Below are 16,690 nucleotides of genomic sequence, written 5' to 3' on the forward strand. Positions count from 1 at the left end.
TTCCTTCTATTAAAGATTCCTTTTTGCTTGTTGAATGTGTAATAGACGAGGACGTCCTCGTACAGCAGAGTCTTAGCAAAATTGTCTTCCTGATAGAGTTCGAAAAATGCCATGAGAGTCGTGTTCTTCGAATTGTCAATCCTTTCCCTAACATTTTCGGAGTCAAAGTACAATCTTTGTCCATTCTCGAGATGAACATCCAAGTGAAGAACAGGAGGACATCGCTCATGAATAGGAAAAGAAAATATGCGCCAAACAGCTTCTGAAGTGCGCATTTTAGAGGCCGAAAGTTGCTTGGTCGCTCCCTTTATTCAAATATTTACATATGTACGTATTTTATTGAATTGACGCTGCTAAAAAATTCCACGTTTATGTGCGTTTGGAATGTATGCGGCAGTACTGGTGAATAACGAACAATCCAACAATTGTCGATCTTAATCGTATTTTCATGGCATCTAATGGAAGCATTACATCTACCAGCTTCTGGAGATCTTCAGTGATACTGTGGATAAATATCTTCGCCAGTCATGGTTTCACCCATGAATGGCTTCAGAAAAGCTTGCTGCAGTGACTGTCCTTCATGCACAGTGAATGAGTATTCAGCACTCCACAAGGTCCGTGGACCATGTGGCTTTTGACGATGTCTTAAAGAATGGAATCATCATCAGGATTAGAAAATTCAGCATTTGTGGCATCATCAATTTGGATGGGTCATATGTTTTCCTCTAGCCACAAAAGAATATGAGCTTGAGGTAGACCTTGCAGCCCAAGTTCTCTGTATCGCCATCCTGCAAGTGCACTTATTGTTTAGAAAGAAATTTTGTTTGATTTGTTTCTTATGAAAATTAATCTCTCAGTTTCTATTTTTGCATACATGTAAATCAGAAACTGATTCAGAAGTTGTCGAAATTGAAGCAAATGGTTGTATTGGTCTTTTATGAACATGATGCGGTAACAATAAAAGTGCGAGGCGGAAGTTTTCTTGCGAGTATTTTCCGCGCCTGTGTCAGAGTGGTTGAAGATTTGAAAGTTGTAGCTATCTTCACCACGGCAAACCAGCAACAGATATTGTAGAGTGGCATATGGACCGTAAGTTTCTGCAATTCTCTGTAGCCGATTATCTTGAGAACACAGAACAATATATGTCCTGTCGCATTCTTGATTCACAATCAACACCACTACCTCGTTAGTGCTTGGCTCGCTGTACTGCTTCCTATAAGTTGAAGCTGGTCTGTGATCTGCATTGATTACTAATTTGTAATTATCATGATTAGGCCTACCAGCAGGGAGAGAATTCAAAACAGCTCTGAAATCTCTCACATAGGAATTAGTAGTATACAGCATGTTTTGTAAATTATTATTGAGTCACCCTGTGAAGAGATGGCGGGAAAACTTTTGTGGACCGGAACAGTCATTCTAAGACTATCACCTGTTAAGAAGATGATGATTAACTAAATTTCGATTTAAATTTGGAATATGTGACAATCTGGTACCGCATTAACTTAAGTTTCAGTACACACCTGTGGACTAACGGTCAGCGTATCTGGCCGCAAAACCAGGTGGCCTGGGTTCGAATCCCAGTTGGGGCAAGTTACCTGGTTGAGGTTTTTCCGGGGTTTTCCCTCAACCCAATACAAGCAAATGCTGGGTAACTTTCGGTGCTGGACCCTGGACTCATTTCACCAGCATTATCACCTTCATTTCATTCAGACGCTAAATAACTTGAGATGTTGTTACAGCATCGTAAAATAACCCAATAAAATAAAAAAACTTAAGTTTCATAGTTCGAAATGAAATTTATCTGAAGAAATGTTGAGGTTTCATTTGCAAGAGGAATAAAAGAACCTATGTGATGGTATACTTGCCCTTGTATATTGAAGGTTAGCATGAAATTGCCATCAAATAAGTCATTTGAAATGCACTTTTATAGAACCTTATTCGAGGAAGAAGATGATATCAGATGATTAACGAAATTAAGATATATGGATCATATGAGGAGACTAAGAGGAAGGCAGAAAATAGGAAAGATTGGAGAAAACTAGGTTTGCAATGAAAGACCTGCCCATCAGGAGAACACTATGCACTGATAAAATGTTTCGAGCATGCATGTTCTCCTATAAGAAGTGATTTCAATGGTTCTGGTGGTGACTTTATTGGTTCCAAACAGACTTTCCACACTATCAAGTATAATCATAGTTTTAATTTCCCAGAAGAGCAACGTGGACCTTCAGACTCGTTTTTCAATTTTAGAGCACAACAGAAAGTAGAGATCACATCCATTGCCTCGATATTGGATTCCGTTGCATAGTTTATTGCGAGATCATATGAAAACTCACTGTTACGTTTTTTATTCTATTTCAATACAGCCTCATTTGTATCGTCGGCAACATTTAACTGAAATGGCCTTTTTATAATATATCGAAACTCTCTCTAACGTCAACCGTTCTTCATATTCTTGCGTTGATTGATTTTCGCGAAGAAATTCAACACGCCGATAAGCAGCCAGATAGTGAACTTCGTCCTGGCGGTGCTGGTCGTATCTACGACGACTGTAAGCAAGACACTTCGAATAGTGAGATTCACTTTCATTCAAAGGCCCTCGAATTTGCCGCTCTTTTTGAGCATTTGCTCGGACTTCATGTTCGGTCGTCGATTCTAATGAACGCGATAGAGCATTATGTTCGGTATGAGTGTCCAGCATTCTTGACATAGCCTACATTCTGTTTCAATTGCTCACACATGCGCATGACGTCTAGCATCGTTTACCAGGCATTGTTGGCGTGCATCGTCATTTTCAATTTCTCGCGCATGCGCATGACGTCTACTATCGAATTCCGTTCGTCGATTTTTCTCGCATGCGCGTTACGTTCCGCATTCAGTGCCAGCCGCCAGGCGTTTTGCCGTTGGGAGTCTGACTCGACAGATCTAGCTTCTGCTCGTCTAACACTCTGTCTCCTGAGTCAAAATTCTCACACCAACTGGCTTTCACATTTTCATGCTAGTTTAGCCCCTTTTCACTCTTGACGATATAGAAGAGAAATTGGATTTCTTCCTATGTGGCATGTTGAGATGACGTACAAATGGTGTACACACCACTTAAACTCTAAAATGACAATAAAAGTTTATGAAAACAGCAAATGGTGTAACCAATGCAACTGAAAACTTATCTTGTCAAAAATAAAATCAACATAAGACTATGGAAACAAATTAATTTACACAATATAGCGCACAGCACGTTGAACAGAGTTAGCACCACAGTCTAGCTCTAGTATATACAGTCACGAAGCTCAATACGTAGTAAATATGCATCCATAGACAGTTACTAACCACTAGGATCGCTACTATCATTACAGACAATGCGAAATAGTACTGTACCTGCACAGTCTATTGTTCCTAGTATCCTCATAAATTCAAACTTCGTGACTATATACTAGACTGTGGTGAGCACATTCATTTTGTAAAGTGACCATATTCCTTAGAGTCGAAGCTGAGACCAAATGGGTAACTCACCCATCTCGGTAATTTTACCGATCAGGTAGGCTACAAATATTCTACGCACGGCCATAACTGCTTCTTGTTTATTTATCATACTTACAGGGACATCAACTTACGAGCCATGAAAAAGGGAATAATCGTATGATTGTTTTTTTCTTTGTATAGTAAAACTGATTCAACAATGTCAAATTATAGCATTAAATGAAAGAGTGACATATCTAACATGCAAAGACTTTTGCTAGTGACTCCTTTTTGTAATTCAATTTATTTGATGAAATGCGAGAAGTTCTTTTCATGATAAATGAAAATTAAACTTAGGGTCCTTATTGCAAATAAATTTCTACATAAATAAAACACATTAAATTATAGTATTATTTTATTTTTTGCACACCCACTTGTAAAATTTAACTTGTGTATTCACAGGGGAATAAAATTACGTTAGCACAAAGATGACTTAACCTTCTTTACCCAAACACCATCGAATTATAATTTATGCTCTACACAGAGCAATCCAACAATATTCAATAATAAATTGTGCGCTATATTACTGAAGCTAATGACAGAATGAATTAAAGGAAGTAAATGTATCCTCACTTGCTGCTAACTTATAACAGTCGCTCAGGTTTAATGGGTTAAAAAAAAAAAAAAAAAACTTGGAAGTTTTCCAGAAATCAAAGTAGATTGAAGTGTAATTTTTTTTTTTTTACTTCAAATGAGCTGCAATATCTGACCGTTCACCATGAGACACAGAAAACGCCAAATTACACTTTAAGCACATGACTGTTTCATTGCCATTGTCTTCCTTCTTATACCTCTTCGCGTAGGAGGCATTGCAAAAGTCAAAACACACACATACACACACACACACACACCAATCGCCTTTACTTCACTTGTTGCAGCATAAAACCGAACATCTTATCTCAACAACCACCAAGCAACTGTTGACTGTTGCCGTTTGTTGTCCGATCGAATTCAAATTGAAATAGCAACCGATTCACACATAATGAACCAATCAGTTTCAAAATCGTAAGTTATGATACTTCGACAATGAACTCGTTTATGAAATGTTTCCAAATCTGTTATTGTTTCAATATGTAGTAATACATACAACAGACTTATGCATAAATGAATGGTAATTTTTAATGTACCATTGCATGAAGCAAAAATAGGTGTTTATTTTCAATTTTGATCAAATCCAGGACATTTTCTGAAAAGCACTTACAGGACACATGGACAGATGACTGTAATCCGGTAATGTCCCGGAAAGTCTGGGATGTATAGCAACCTTACATTACTTTAGAGATTAACAGTTTTTCGAATATGTAATATGACATCAAATGTAATACCTACAATAAGTCTGCATAATTAAACAGTTTGTCAGCATCATGAAATCCTTACCTGAATTAAAGAACTAGATAACTCAACTTTTTACACTGAAAAGAACAAAAACAAAAAAAAGTTTTTACATTGTCTGGACTCATAACTGGTTACAATAACAACTCAAGTAACTACTGTGTATTTTCTGGCAAAAGATTATACCTTACTTACTTACAAATGGCTTTTAAGGAACCCGCAGGTTCATTGCCGCCCTCACATAAGCCCGCCATCGGTCCCTATCCTGTGCAAGATTAATCCACTCTCTATCATCATATCTCACCTCCCTCAAATCCATTTTAATCCCTCTGGTCTCCCAACTAACACTGTATTCGCCCATACGTGCTACATGCCCTGCCCATCTCAAACGTCTGGATTTAATGTTCCTAATTATGTCAGGTAAGAATACAGTGTGTGCAGTTCTGCATTGTGTAACTTTCTCCATTCTGCTGGAACTTCATCCCTCTTAGCCCCAAATATTTTCCTAAGAACCTTATTCTCAAACGATTATTATTTTATTTATACTTACAAATGGCTTTTAAGGAACCCGCAGGTTCATTGCCGCTCTCACATAAGCCTGCCATCGGTCCCTATTCTGTGCAAGATTAATCCAGTCTCTATCATCATATCCCACCTCCCTCAAATCCATTTTAATATTATCCTCCCAGCTACGTCTCGGCCTCCCCAAAGGTCTTTTTCCTTTTAGTCTCCCAACTAACACTCTATATGTATTTCTGGATTCGCCTATATGTGCTACATGCCCTGCCCTTCTGTCATTTAATATTGTTTTGTACGATAAAAAAAACATGAAGTTGCAAGAAGAGTAGAAATTAAATAGACAGTAAAATTGGTGGTTGAAACTCGTTTAAACATTAATTTACACGTAGTAGATATGGAAGACTTTCACTGGATTTGAAAGAATGAGCAAATGTGAAATAGGAACTACTTATATTGTTTCATCTTCTCGAATTCATTGACACTATGAGGTCACTGATTCTAAAGGGAAATTTGGAGCTTTCATTTGCTCTTGAGAATGCAAAAATATTGGTAGAATGGATGACTTGGGCTTTAGAAGAGTTTTCTGAAAAACATCTTAATATTGTCTACTTACAATAATATGGAAAACCCGGTTCAGTGGTAGTTGTATAAATATTAGCAAAAGGGGGAAAAACTCACATAAATGTGAAAAAATATTACCTTATGAAATATGAAACATTTTTTGCGTTAATTACACATCGTGAAACGTGAAAATTCTTGTACCCTTATCACTAACAGGTTTCGTTTAGAATATGAAATTTCATATTTTACCTATCTCAGTTATTATGAATGAATGAATGAATGAATGACATAATAATTATAGGCCTACTATATTGTGTTTCGGATCAAGGGACTTTTACATTCATCTGCATTATGGACAACATCTCTGAAATATCTCTGTGCATTAATTGAAGTGACCAACTTAAACAACATAGGATGATATTTTATATTGCTGGAGAATAAGGTAGAAAATGATGCATGAGTAGGCCTGCTGATTCCACTTGAATCCAGGATCTACAGTACTTAGTGGAAAGTCATTTTGTTTTTATTGGAAAATGTATGGTACCTAGTTGTTTGAGGATTGATGAAGTTCATCAATATAGGTACAGTACAAGAATTGTTTTCTTTCAGGTGAGTGAGCTTATTATACAAACAACCGAATCAGCTTGCCAGTCATTCTTTTTGAAGACATTTCTAGAGGCAAAAGTTCCAGTTTTATTTGTAGGTCCAACTGGAACTGGCAAATCTGCCATCATTCTCAACTACCTCATGGGTCTTCCCAAGGACAAGTTTTTACCGAATGTTGTGAACTTCTCTGCTCGAACATCTGCCACCCAGACACAAGATATAATTATGTCAAAGTTAGATAGGTAAGTTATATTTCAGCACACACTATGATACGTTAATTAAATACAACCAAATGGTCTAGGGATATTACTTATTAATTTAATATTTTTAGCAGTTTGGTTACAATCAATGAACATTTGTTAGTTATTGCAACAATGTGACTTTACTGTTACCAAGGAAACCAGTATATAAACAAGTTTGCCTTTTGTTAGGTTTTTATAATGCAAAATTGTTGTGATTGTGATTATGATAGTGTTACATTGAGTTTGTTTAAAGGTTGAACCTAATTTTGAACTCACAGTCAACAGCAGGATGCGAATTAACAAGGGGATGAGGAGGATTCCCCCCCCCCCCATTGGAAAGTTATCCCACTCTCATAAATTCATATTAACATCCCTGCCAGGGATAACTTCTATCCCCCCCTCACAAAATATAATTGTTTTTATACGAGTTTATGTACTTTATAAAGTATGAAGTAAGCAAAGAAAATAATATTTATGTATTATCATCACCAGCAAGCTAATAACAATCAGTAACTTAGGAATTACACATCTTATCTTAACCTGCTCATGGATACAATTATTATTATTATGATCAAGTTGCAAGACAAGCAACTCAGTGCGACCAAGTGTTGAGCCTTATCGAATGAGGATAATAATAATTTTATGTATGTTATTCTCTATCTAGGATTTTATCCCCCCCTCATCAGAAATCTTAATTCGCACCCTGGTCGACAGTATAAACATAGGAAAATATGATAAATCAAAAACAACGTAGACACTTGGATAGAGATACCATGTAAAGAGCCATAGGAATGTTAGCTGCCAATCAGCATGAGGTTGATGTTACTGGAGCTCTAGGGACATCCCAAAGCATTGTAAGTAGTTTATTCAACAGATATTGCATGACAGGAACACTAAAGTAACAACATCCAGGTCCTAGATGGTTAACAACTCCAGTGCAAGACCACTATTTGGTTCGTTTTCTTTTTAAGTTGGTTATTTAATGACGCTGTATCAACTACTAGGTTATTTAGCGTCGATGAGATTGGTGATAGCAAGATGATATTTGGCGAGATGAGGCCGAGAATTCGCCATAGATTACCTGGCATCCACCTTACGGTTGGGGAAAACTTCGGGAAAAAACCTAACCAAGTAATCAGCCCAAGCGGGGATTGAACCTGTGCCTGAGCGCAATTTCAGACCGGCAGGCAAACGTATTAACCGACTGAGCCACGCTGGTGGCTTATTTGGTTATAATACAAACCAGACAAGAACCGACTGTTACTGTAGGAATTCTTGCATCTCACTTGCTACAGATAGATGGCATTGCTGTTCATGCTCAAACAATCAGGAATCGTCTGCATGAAGCAAACCTACATTCTCGATGACCTCTCAGGTTTCCAGCAATGCGGAGGGATAATTATGGTAAAAGACTGCAATGGGCACAGCAACATGTTGATTGGTCACAGGAACAACGGCTGCTATGCTATTCATGGAGGAATCAAGATTTGGACTGTGGCCAGATTCGTGTGGCCATAGCATATGAAGACGACTTGGTAACTGTGAGCGGCTTCACCATGTCCAGGATGTGCACAAGCTCAGTGGAGGTACAGTAATGGTATGGGCTGGAGTTATGGTTGATGGAAGAACCTATCTCGTTTGTGTCGAAGGCTTCTTAATTGCAAGAACATATGTGGACACAATTCTGCAACCAATAGTGCTTCCATTTGCAGGAAATGGAGCGATTAGCAAAGAGTTCACCTTAATGCATGACAATGCCCGTGCATATGTAGCCAATAGTGTAGAGGAATGGATTAATGAAGTGATTCGAGTGTTGTCTTGGCCAGCATAGTCTTCTGACTTAAATCCCATTGAGCATGTTTGAGATTTACTTCAAAGAAGGGTCGAACATTCTCTCAGCTATGTTCACACACTTCAACAGCCGAAAAACATTCTTTCTCACGAGCGGAATTGCATTCCACAGGTGGATATTGATACCATACTTCTCTCCATACTCAGAAGATGCAGAGCAGTTGTCAACTCAAGAAGAGGACTTATTATTTAACCTCTCAGATTATCATTAGACCTCTTTACTAATTTGTGTTTTTAACCAACCATTAAACATAAAATTGTTTATGACAAAATGTATTGCCTGTATGTTTGACTAGTTAATAACATTATTTGTTATAACAAAGATCATTTATTTGAAGGAAAACCCATGAATAATGTTACTAACCTTAATAATGATGAGATTATATGCTGATAATGAAGTCCTAGTTCATAAATTTCATCATTATTTGTTTTTGAAACAGATAGGGTTTAGCCTATGTATTATAAAATATCTCTATACCATTTAGTTGTGTGCATCTTTGATGTATCTTACACTTACCTAAAAAATTCCTCATGGATTTTGTAGAAAAAAATGTAAATATTAACATTAATCACATCATGTTATTCCTATTAAATGTTACATGAGATAAAAGACATAGATTCCAAGGGCATAATGATTTATAGACTTAATATTTAACCCCTCAGATTGACTTTCACGTGGACATTAGCTATACCTTACATTGAATTATGATTTAAAATCGAAGTACAGGTATTACTAGTATATGTGTCATGCAGATTCGGGCTATGTTTCATTCATTGGTTAAGGAGTTCTCAGACTATCAGTATTCTGGCGGTTTTCAGGAGACAGATCTCCTGTACTGCCGAAGGACAGGTCGAATTATTTGAAAATGTTCGGTAGTAAAAAAAAATACAGGGAACAATGTCTTTTTATAAATTGTTATGGAAAATATGTAGACATGCTGTTATTTACTGAATATTTTAATTTTAATTGTCAGTGCCATATTATATTTGTGCTATTTTCTCTCTGCACTTTTTGGTCAGTGTATGCAGATGATACTGAAGCATCCATCGATTAGAAATAATGTCTTTAATGTTTCATTTATAAGCATTATGTCACAATTTATATTTTATGTTTTGTAGTATGGTATGGTAAGTATTCGACTATTAATATACATTTCAGAGACCATACATTTATAATGCATTATTTTACATATTTGATTATTTTTCATGATGTATTCTTTCTATGATGAAGCTTTGCACCCACTGATTATGCAAGTAGATAATTGTTGATTTGTTTTGACATTTTGTATAGAAGTTAACATCATTCATGTTATGGATGTGTTTGTCGTAATTACTTATACTTGCTGATAATTTGATCTTGTATGGCCCGTCTGTTTCGGAAATAGATGTTCTTTAGTGACTGTGTCAATAGGCCTACCGGTATCTTCTTTTGTAGTCTGCTGTAGTGTTTTTTTTTGTCGACTTCGTCTCTTTGTCTTGTGGAGTTAGTAGATCTTGGACTCACCATGCATTATTGCTACTGCTACTGAAGCTACTACCACCACCACAATCTTACTGACATGTTTGAAAAAACACTTGTCAGTACTGGTGTCATGGTTGCTGTTAACGACTATTTCTGTCAAATTTCGAATAAAATGTATGTAAAAGTTATAGACGAAAAACAGAAATGACAAATCATGAGAACCATAGAAATTTGTGAAAACTCTAAATCATTTGTTTCATGGCTATTGATTTTTGTGAAAGGAAGGTTGATTTTCATTAAGTTAAAAAAAGAAAGAAAAATCTATATTTAGTGAAGGGCACCACAGTTCAACAAGCTATTTATGTTACTGTAGGTTACCTGTATTATTTCATTTGTAAAAATGAACCTTAAAGAAAGCTACTGAACAAAAAATACTTTTAGTCTACTTTTAATCGGTTATTTAACGACGTTATGTCAACTGCGCTGCTATGGCTTCAGTGGAATTGGTAGTAGCAAGATGGTATTTGGCAAAGTGAATATGAAGATTCTCCAGGAGGTTACCAGAAATTCGCCTTATAGTTGGAGAAAACTTTAGAATAAACCACACTATGCTATGAGCTCGAGCAAGATTCGAACCCATGCCTCAGCACAACTTGGCAATATGAGTCCAGCTCGTTACTTTAGCTTACTGTAACGAACTTCTGGTACCTGTGTTGCATTCACACCACGTTCCTACTGAATACCAAAAGTATTATTTTCATTATTAGAACGTTTAATGGATCTGTATCTTTCATATCTCTTGAATGTTATGTTTTAATTTGTAACAATATTCTTTTTTTTTTCTTTTTTTTCAGGCGAAGGAGAGGAGTATATGGTCCTTCTATGGGTAAACAGTGTTTACTATTTGTGGATGACCTAAGTATGCCACAGAAAGAAATTTATGGTGCTCAGCCACCGATTGAATTGTTGAGACAATGGATTGACCATGGATATTGGTTCGATCTCAAAGATAAAACGAAACTTGAGCTTGTTGACATTGTAAGATATTAACATTTTTAGAATGTAAGCTACTTCTCATTTTAGTTAGCTAATAATTTTAAACCTGTTTTATTTTGACGATTATTAATGATTGACAGAGAAGTAATGGATAATTTTAATAAGATAATTATTATGCAGTTCCATATCCTAAGACAAAAAAAAAAAAAAAAAAAAAAGAGAGAGAAGGCTGGAGAAACTAAGTGGTGATCAGTAAAACTCGAATGCAATCTTATAAAGCTGCATTCATACTAGAACGTTTTATTTTCCTTTGATCCTTTGCTGTAGGTGTCATTCACCAAGAGTATGCATAACATAGGGTGATCAGATTTCCAAAACAAAAAAAAAGGGATACTGAATATTTCAGCGCTTAAAAAAGGAGAAAAAAAGGGACCTTCCTTATGATCTACGTAAAAGTTGAATAACATAATAACTTGTAGTGTAGGCTTTCACGGCCGGAGTCTATAGATCTAGATTCATTTTCCGAGCTAAGAGGCCGTGGTCTATTTGTTGGTTTTATACCAGACGTTTCGTCTGCAACTGCGGCAGACATCTTCAGTGGAGTGGTATCCGAGGTCGCAAAACTCTTCTCGGCGTACCTGAGGCAACTGATCCTGTGGCTGGTTGTGCGGGCGTATTTATAGTGCAACTAGTGGGCCGAGGCCTGTTGTTGCTGCGGTCCGCGCCGCTTTGTTCGCTGCTCCTGTTCTAGGTTCCGGCCTTTTGTTGTAGTGGCTTCTTATCTGTTCTGTTTAGGACCGGGTACCAACATTTGTTTAGCTTTACGCCTTCTTCCTTGCGATTAAAGTTGTTGTTATGTTTATATATTTCGATCACTTCTGTATGTAGACGGGGGAAGAAATGCGTCGTCGTGCTCAAGATGTCCGTGTCCTTGAATCGTATGTTGTGATCGCCCTCTTGATAGGCATGTGCTGCCACTGCTTCGTGTGGGAAGGTCTACATCGGTACTACACAGCGGAGCGTCAGGACGAGACTGACAGAACACAATAGGAATTGCCGCCTGGGACAGATCGACAAATCGGCAGTGGCAGCACATGCCTATCAAGAGGGCGATCACAACATACGATTCAAGGACACGGACATCTTGAGCACGACGGCGCACTTCTTCTCCCATCTACATAGAGAAGCGATCGAAATATATAAACATAACAACAACTTTAATCGCAAGGAAGAAGGCGTAAAGCTAAATAAGTGTTGGTACCCAGTCCTAAACAGAACAGATAAGAAGCCACTACAACAAAAGGACGGAACCCAGAACGGGAGCAGCGAACAAAGCGGCGCGGACTGCAGCAACAACAGGCCTCGGCCTGCTAGTTGCACTATAAATACGCCCGCACAACCAGCCACAGGATCAGTTGCTTCAGGTACGCCGAGAATAGTTTTGCGACCTCGGATATCACTCCACTGAATATGTCTGCCACAGTTGCAGACGAAACGTCTGGTATAAAACCAACAAATAGACCACGGCCTCTCAGCCCAGAAAATGAATCTAGATCAACATAATAACTGTATATCTATTTTGAACATAAGTTAAATGCAGGACTGAAATGTTTACAATTACAGTTACACAGTATCAGAATTATCATTACATTTATGTGAAACATTATGTCCTCCAAAAGGTTTTCTTCTTTCAGTATCCTCTCATAAAAGATAGTACACGAAATATCAGAATGTCTTGATCACAATTACTGCTTTCACAGTCTTGATGTTTAAATGCTTCTTTTCTTTTATCCACAAAGAAGTCATGACAGAGAAAAACTCTCTCCACAGCTGCATTTGTTCCTGGGACTGCCATAACATTCTATATGCATTTCTGGATTCGCCCATGTCAAATGTCTGGATTTAATGTCCCTAATTATGTCAGGTGAAGAATAAAATGCATGCTGTTCTGCATTCTGTAACTTTCTTCATTTTTCTGTAACTTCATCCCTCTTAGCCCCAAATATTTTCCTAAGCACTTTATTCTCAAACATCCTTAACCTCTGTTCCTCTCTCAAAGCGAGAGTCCAAGTTTCACAACCATACAGACCAACTGGTAGTTTTATAAATTGTAACTTTCAGAATTTTTTAGGGCAGACTGGATGATAAAAGCTTCTCAACCGAATAATAACACACATTTCCCATATTTATTCTGCATTTAATTTCTTCCCGAGTATCATTTATATTTGTTACTGTTGCTCCAAGATATGTGAATTTTTCCACCTCTTCAAAGGATAAACTTCCAATTTTTATATTTTCATTTCGTACAATATTTTGACCACCTCATTCTAGTGCCGAGGTCATGGAAAGCATGGGACTCTACCTCCATGCCCCCCAAGTGTCTTCATGGCATGTTACGGGGATACCTTTACCTTTTACCTTTACAATATTCTGGTCGCGAGACATAATCATATACTTTGTCTTTTCGGGATTTACTTCCAAACCTCTCTCTTTACTTGCTTCAAGTAAAATTCCTTTGTTTTCCCTAGTAGTTCATGGATTTTCTCCTAACATAGTCACATCATCCGCATAAACAAGAAGCTGATGTAACCCGTTCAATTCTAAATCCTCTCTGTTAATCCTGGATTTTCCTAATGGCATATTCTAGAGCAAAGTTAAAAGGTAAAGGTAATAGCCACCAAAACGTTAAAATATGGTGTTCACTTAAATCGGCTACAACTTGCCATTTTTCACTAATACATTTCTGAAAAAGCTCGTAAAAGATTCTCCCTTCTAAAAAGACTAGCAGGAAAGAAATGGGGATGCTCTAGGAATACTTTGAACACTACATACAAAATGTTTATACAGCCAGTGCTGACATACTGCGGAGAAATTTTAATTACTTCACCTTTCATAAACGAAATAGAATATGTTCAAAACCAAGCTCTCAGACTCATTACTGGTGGAATCAAAACAACTCCAATAGATTCTATGAGATTCCTCACTAATATTAACAGCATCAAAATGACAATAGAAGAAAAAGCACTGATTCAATATGAAAAACTTATTAGATTACCAGGAAACAATTGGCATTCATACAGTCCTCTCTGTAGATTGAAAACTCAAAAAAGTTTCATATCCATTGTTCAAGAATTAAAACAGAAAATTAATATCCCGAATTTAAAAGAAAACCTACAAATTAAACCAAACCTTTTAACTCTATTAAATATAGAATATAATCTAAATTTAACAGAAGAAATACTGAAATCAGAAGTAAACACTGAAATACTAAAACAATTGTCTTTAGAGACAATTAATATAGGTACCCTCCACAAAACTGGCTTCATTTATACATTGACGGATCCTTGATCTCCAGAGAACAAGGTGCCGGTGCAGGTGTTACGTGCTGTCTCTTCTCACTTTATAGATCTCTTGGGTATGGAACAACAAGTTTTGATGGAGAAATCATTGCAATAAGTGAAAGTCTCAGGAATCTTCTATGTCACATCAGTAAATTTAAAAATGCAGTTATATTGTCAGACTCCAAAGCAGCTATTCTATCAATAGTCTCTAAACACACACCTTCATCTCAAACAGCAGAAATAACTAAAATGCTCTCTCAATTAAAATCACTCAATAAAAGAATTGTATTCCAACGGATACCATCCCATTGTGGAATCCTGGGAAACAAGAATGCGGATGCTTTAGCAAAGAAGGGCAGCACTGCTACTTACAGACCTGTTACTAAATCTACGTATTACGCTGTGAAAAGATTTATTAAATCTACATACTTAGACTTCAACAAACAAAATTTGATAACACAATCCCAAGGGAAAAAATGGAACTCTCTGCATCAAAATCCACAGTTAATTCCCGATTTACCACGAAAATCGTCTGTAGCTTCATTTAGATTGGCAACAGGCCATGATTGTTTGGCCAAACACCTGCATAGAATTGGAATATATCAGTCCCCTAACTGTCCATTGTGCAACTCAAACCAAGAAATGGATTCGGAACACCTCAAAATCTGTGCTTCAGTGGCTGGTCATGATAATATCTTTGAAAAATATTGGAGTGCAAGAGGTCAAATGACTTCATTGTCAAATGCCTGGCATTAGAAAACAACAACAACAACAACATAGTGCATCTCCTTGCTTTAGCCCGCAGTGAATTGGAAAAGCATCTGACAGAAACTGGCCTATACGGACTCTACTGTATGTTCTACTGAGACACATATTAATTAATCGAACTAGTTTCTTGGGAATACCAAATTCAGTAAGAATATTATATAAAACTTCTCTCTTAACTGATGTACTGTACCCTTATACTCCCATTTTTTCTCCAATATCTGTCGAATACAAAAAATCTGATCAATATTGATCTATTACGCCTAAAACAACACTGATGATCCCCAATAATTTCATCTACATATGGAGTTAATCTTCTCAAAAGAGTATTGGACAAAATTTTGTATGACGTCAGCAAAAGTGATATTCCTCGAAAATTACTACAGTTAATTTTGCCCTCCCCCCCCCCCCTTTTAAAGATAGATACAATTATGGACTGTTTCCATTGTTCTGGTACAATTTCCTTTTCCCAAATAGTACGTATGAACTTATAATTTTCTCTAGACATTGCTCTCCCACCATTTTGTATTAATTCTACTGGAATTTGATCGGTACCTGGAGACTTATAATTTTTCAGCTTTTCTATCGCAATTTCGACTTCAGAAAATGTGGGTTCGGGTATAAATAGCTCAGCAATTTATATTTGAATTTCATCCCTATCATTTCTATTTGGCCTATGTACACTTAGTAGTTGCCCAATATAATTTTTCCATCTATTCAGGATTGAATGAGAATCTGCAAGCAAGTTACGATTTTCATCCTTGAGTTTATTTACTCTTATCTGATATCCATTCTTAAATTCCTTTATTCCCTTATATATATATATATATATATATATATATATATATATATATATATATATATAATGTTTTTATTCTTACTATTTGTTTCGACCTCATTCAGTTTTTCCTTCAAGTAATCTCTCTTTTGTATTCCTAAGTGTACGACTTGCTTCCCATCTTTCATTGAAATAAATACTGCCCTTGTCTCATGTCCTGAACCGAGAGTTCCCTAGTGCTTATAACCACACCTCTTAGGTCTGCTCTGACCATCACCGCAGCTGCAGCATGTGGCACGGTAGCATATTATATGTTCTGAAAACATTATCCTATGTCATTGCAGGAGTCTTTACTGTTTATAATACTGGTTACTCCAGTCGTGGTTACCATATTGCTATTATCTCTGATCGCAATTTCCGAAAATGTACTGTATGTACACACTAGGCCACTCTTCATTTAGTCTGGAAAACTGCTGAATTACTATATAGCATCATTTCTCAAAGTATATTCTTGGGTTCCATGAGTACAATATATGGTTTTAAATTTTATTTTATACTTTTTTACTTAGTTATTTAACGACATTGTATCAACTACTAGGTTATTTTGCATCGATGGGATTGGTGGTAGCAAAATGGTATTTGGAGAGATGATGCTGGGGGATTCGCCATAGATTACCTGATATTCGCCTTACAGTTGGGGAAAACCTCGGAAAAAATCCAA

The 16,690-nt window shown here is 36.8% G+C and overlaps 1 protein-coding gene across 1 annotated transcript in view; it reads left to right on the plus strand.

Annotated features, from left to right (window-relative positions):
* Nucleotides 1–16,690, plus strand: part of Dnah3 (dynein heavy chain 3, axonemal) — a 367,976-nt gene that overhangs the window by 170,885 nt on the left and 180,401 nt on the right. The window contains exons 35-36 of the mRNA XM_069827040.1: nucleotides 6,538–6,776; nucleotides 10,944–11,127. Coding sequence (XP_069683141.1) covers nucleotides 6,538–6,776; nucleotides 10,944–11,127 — 423 coding nt within the window. The remainder of the gene's footprint in view (nucleotides 1–6,537; nucleotides 6,777–10,943; nucleotides 11,128–16,690) is intronic.

Source organism: Periplaneta americana, chromosome 1 (assembly GCF_040183065.1).
Source record: "Periplaneta americana isolate PAMFEO1 chromosome 1, P.americana_PAMFEO1_priV1, whole genome shotgun sequence".
NCBI classification, from domain to species: domain Eukaryota; kingdom Metazoa; phylum Arthropoda; class Insecta; order Blattodea; family Blattidae; genus Periplaneta; species Periplaneta americana.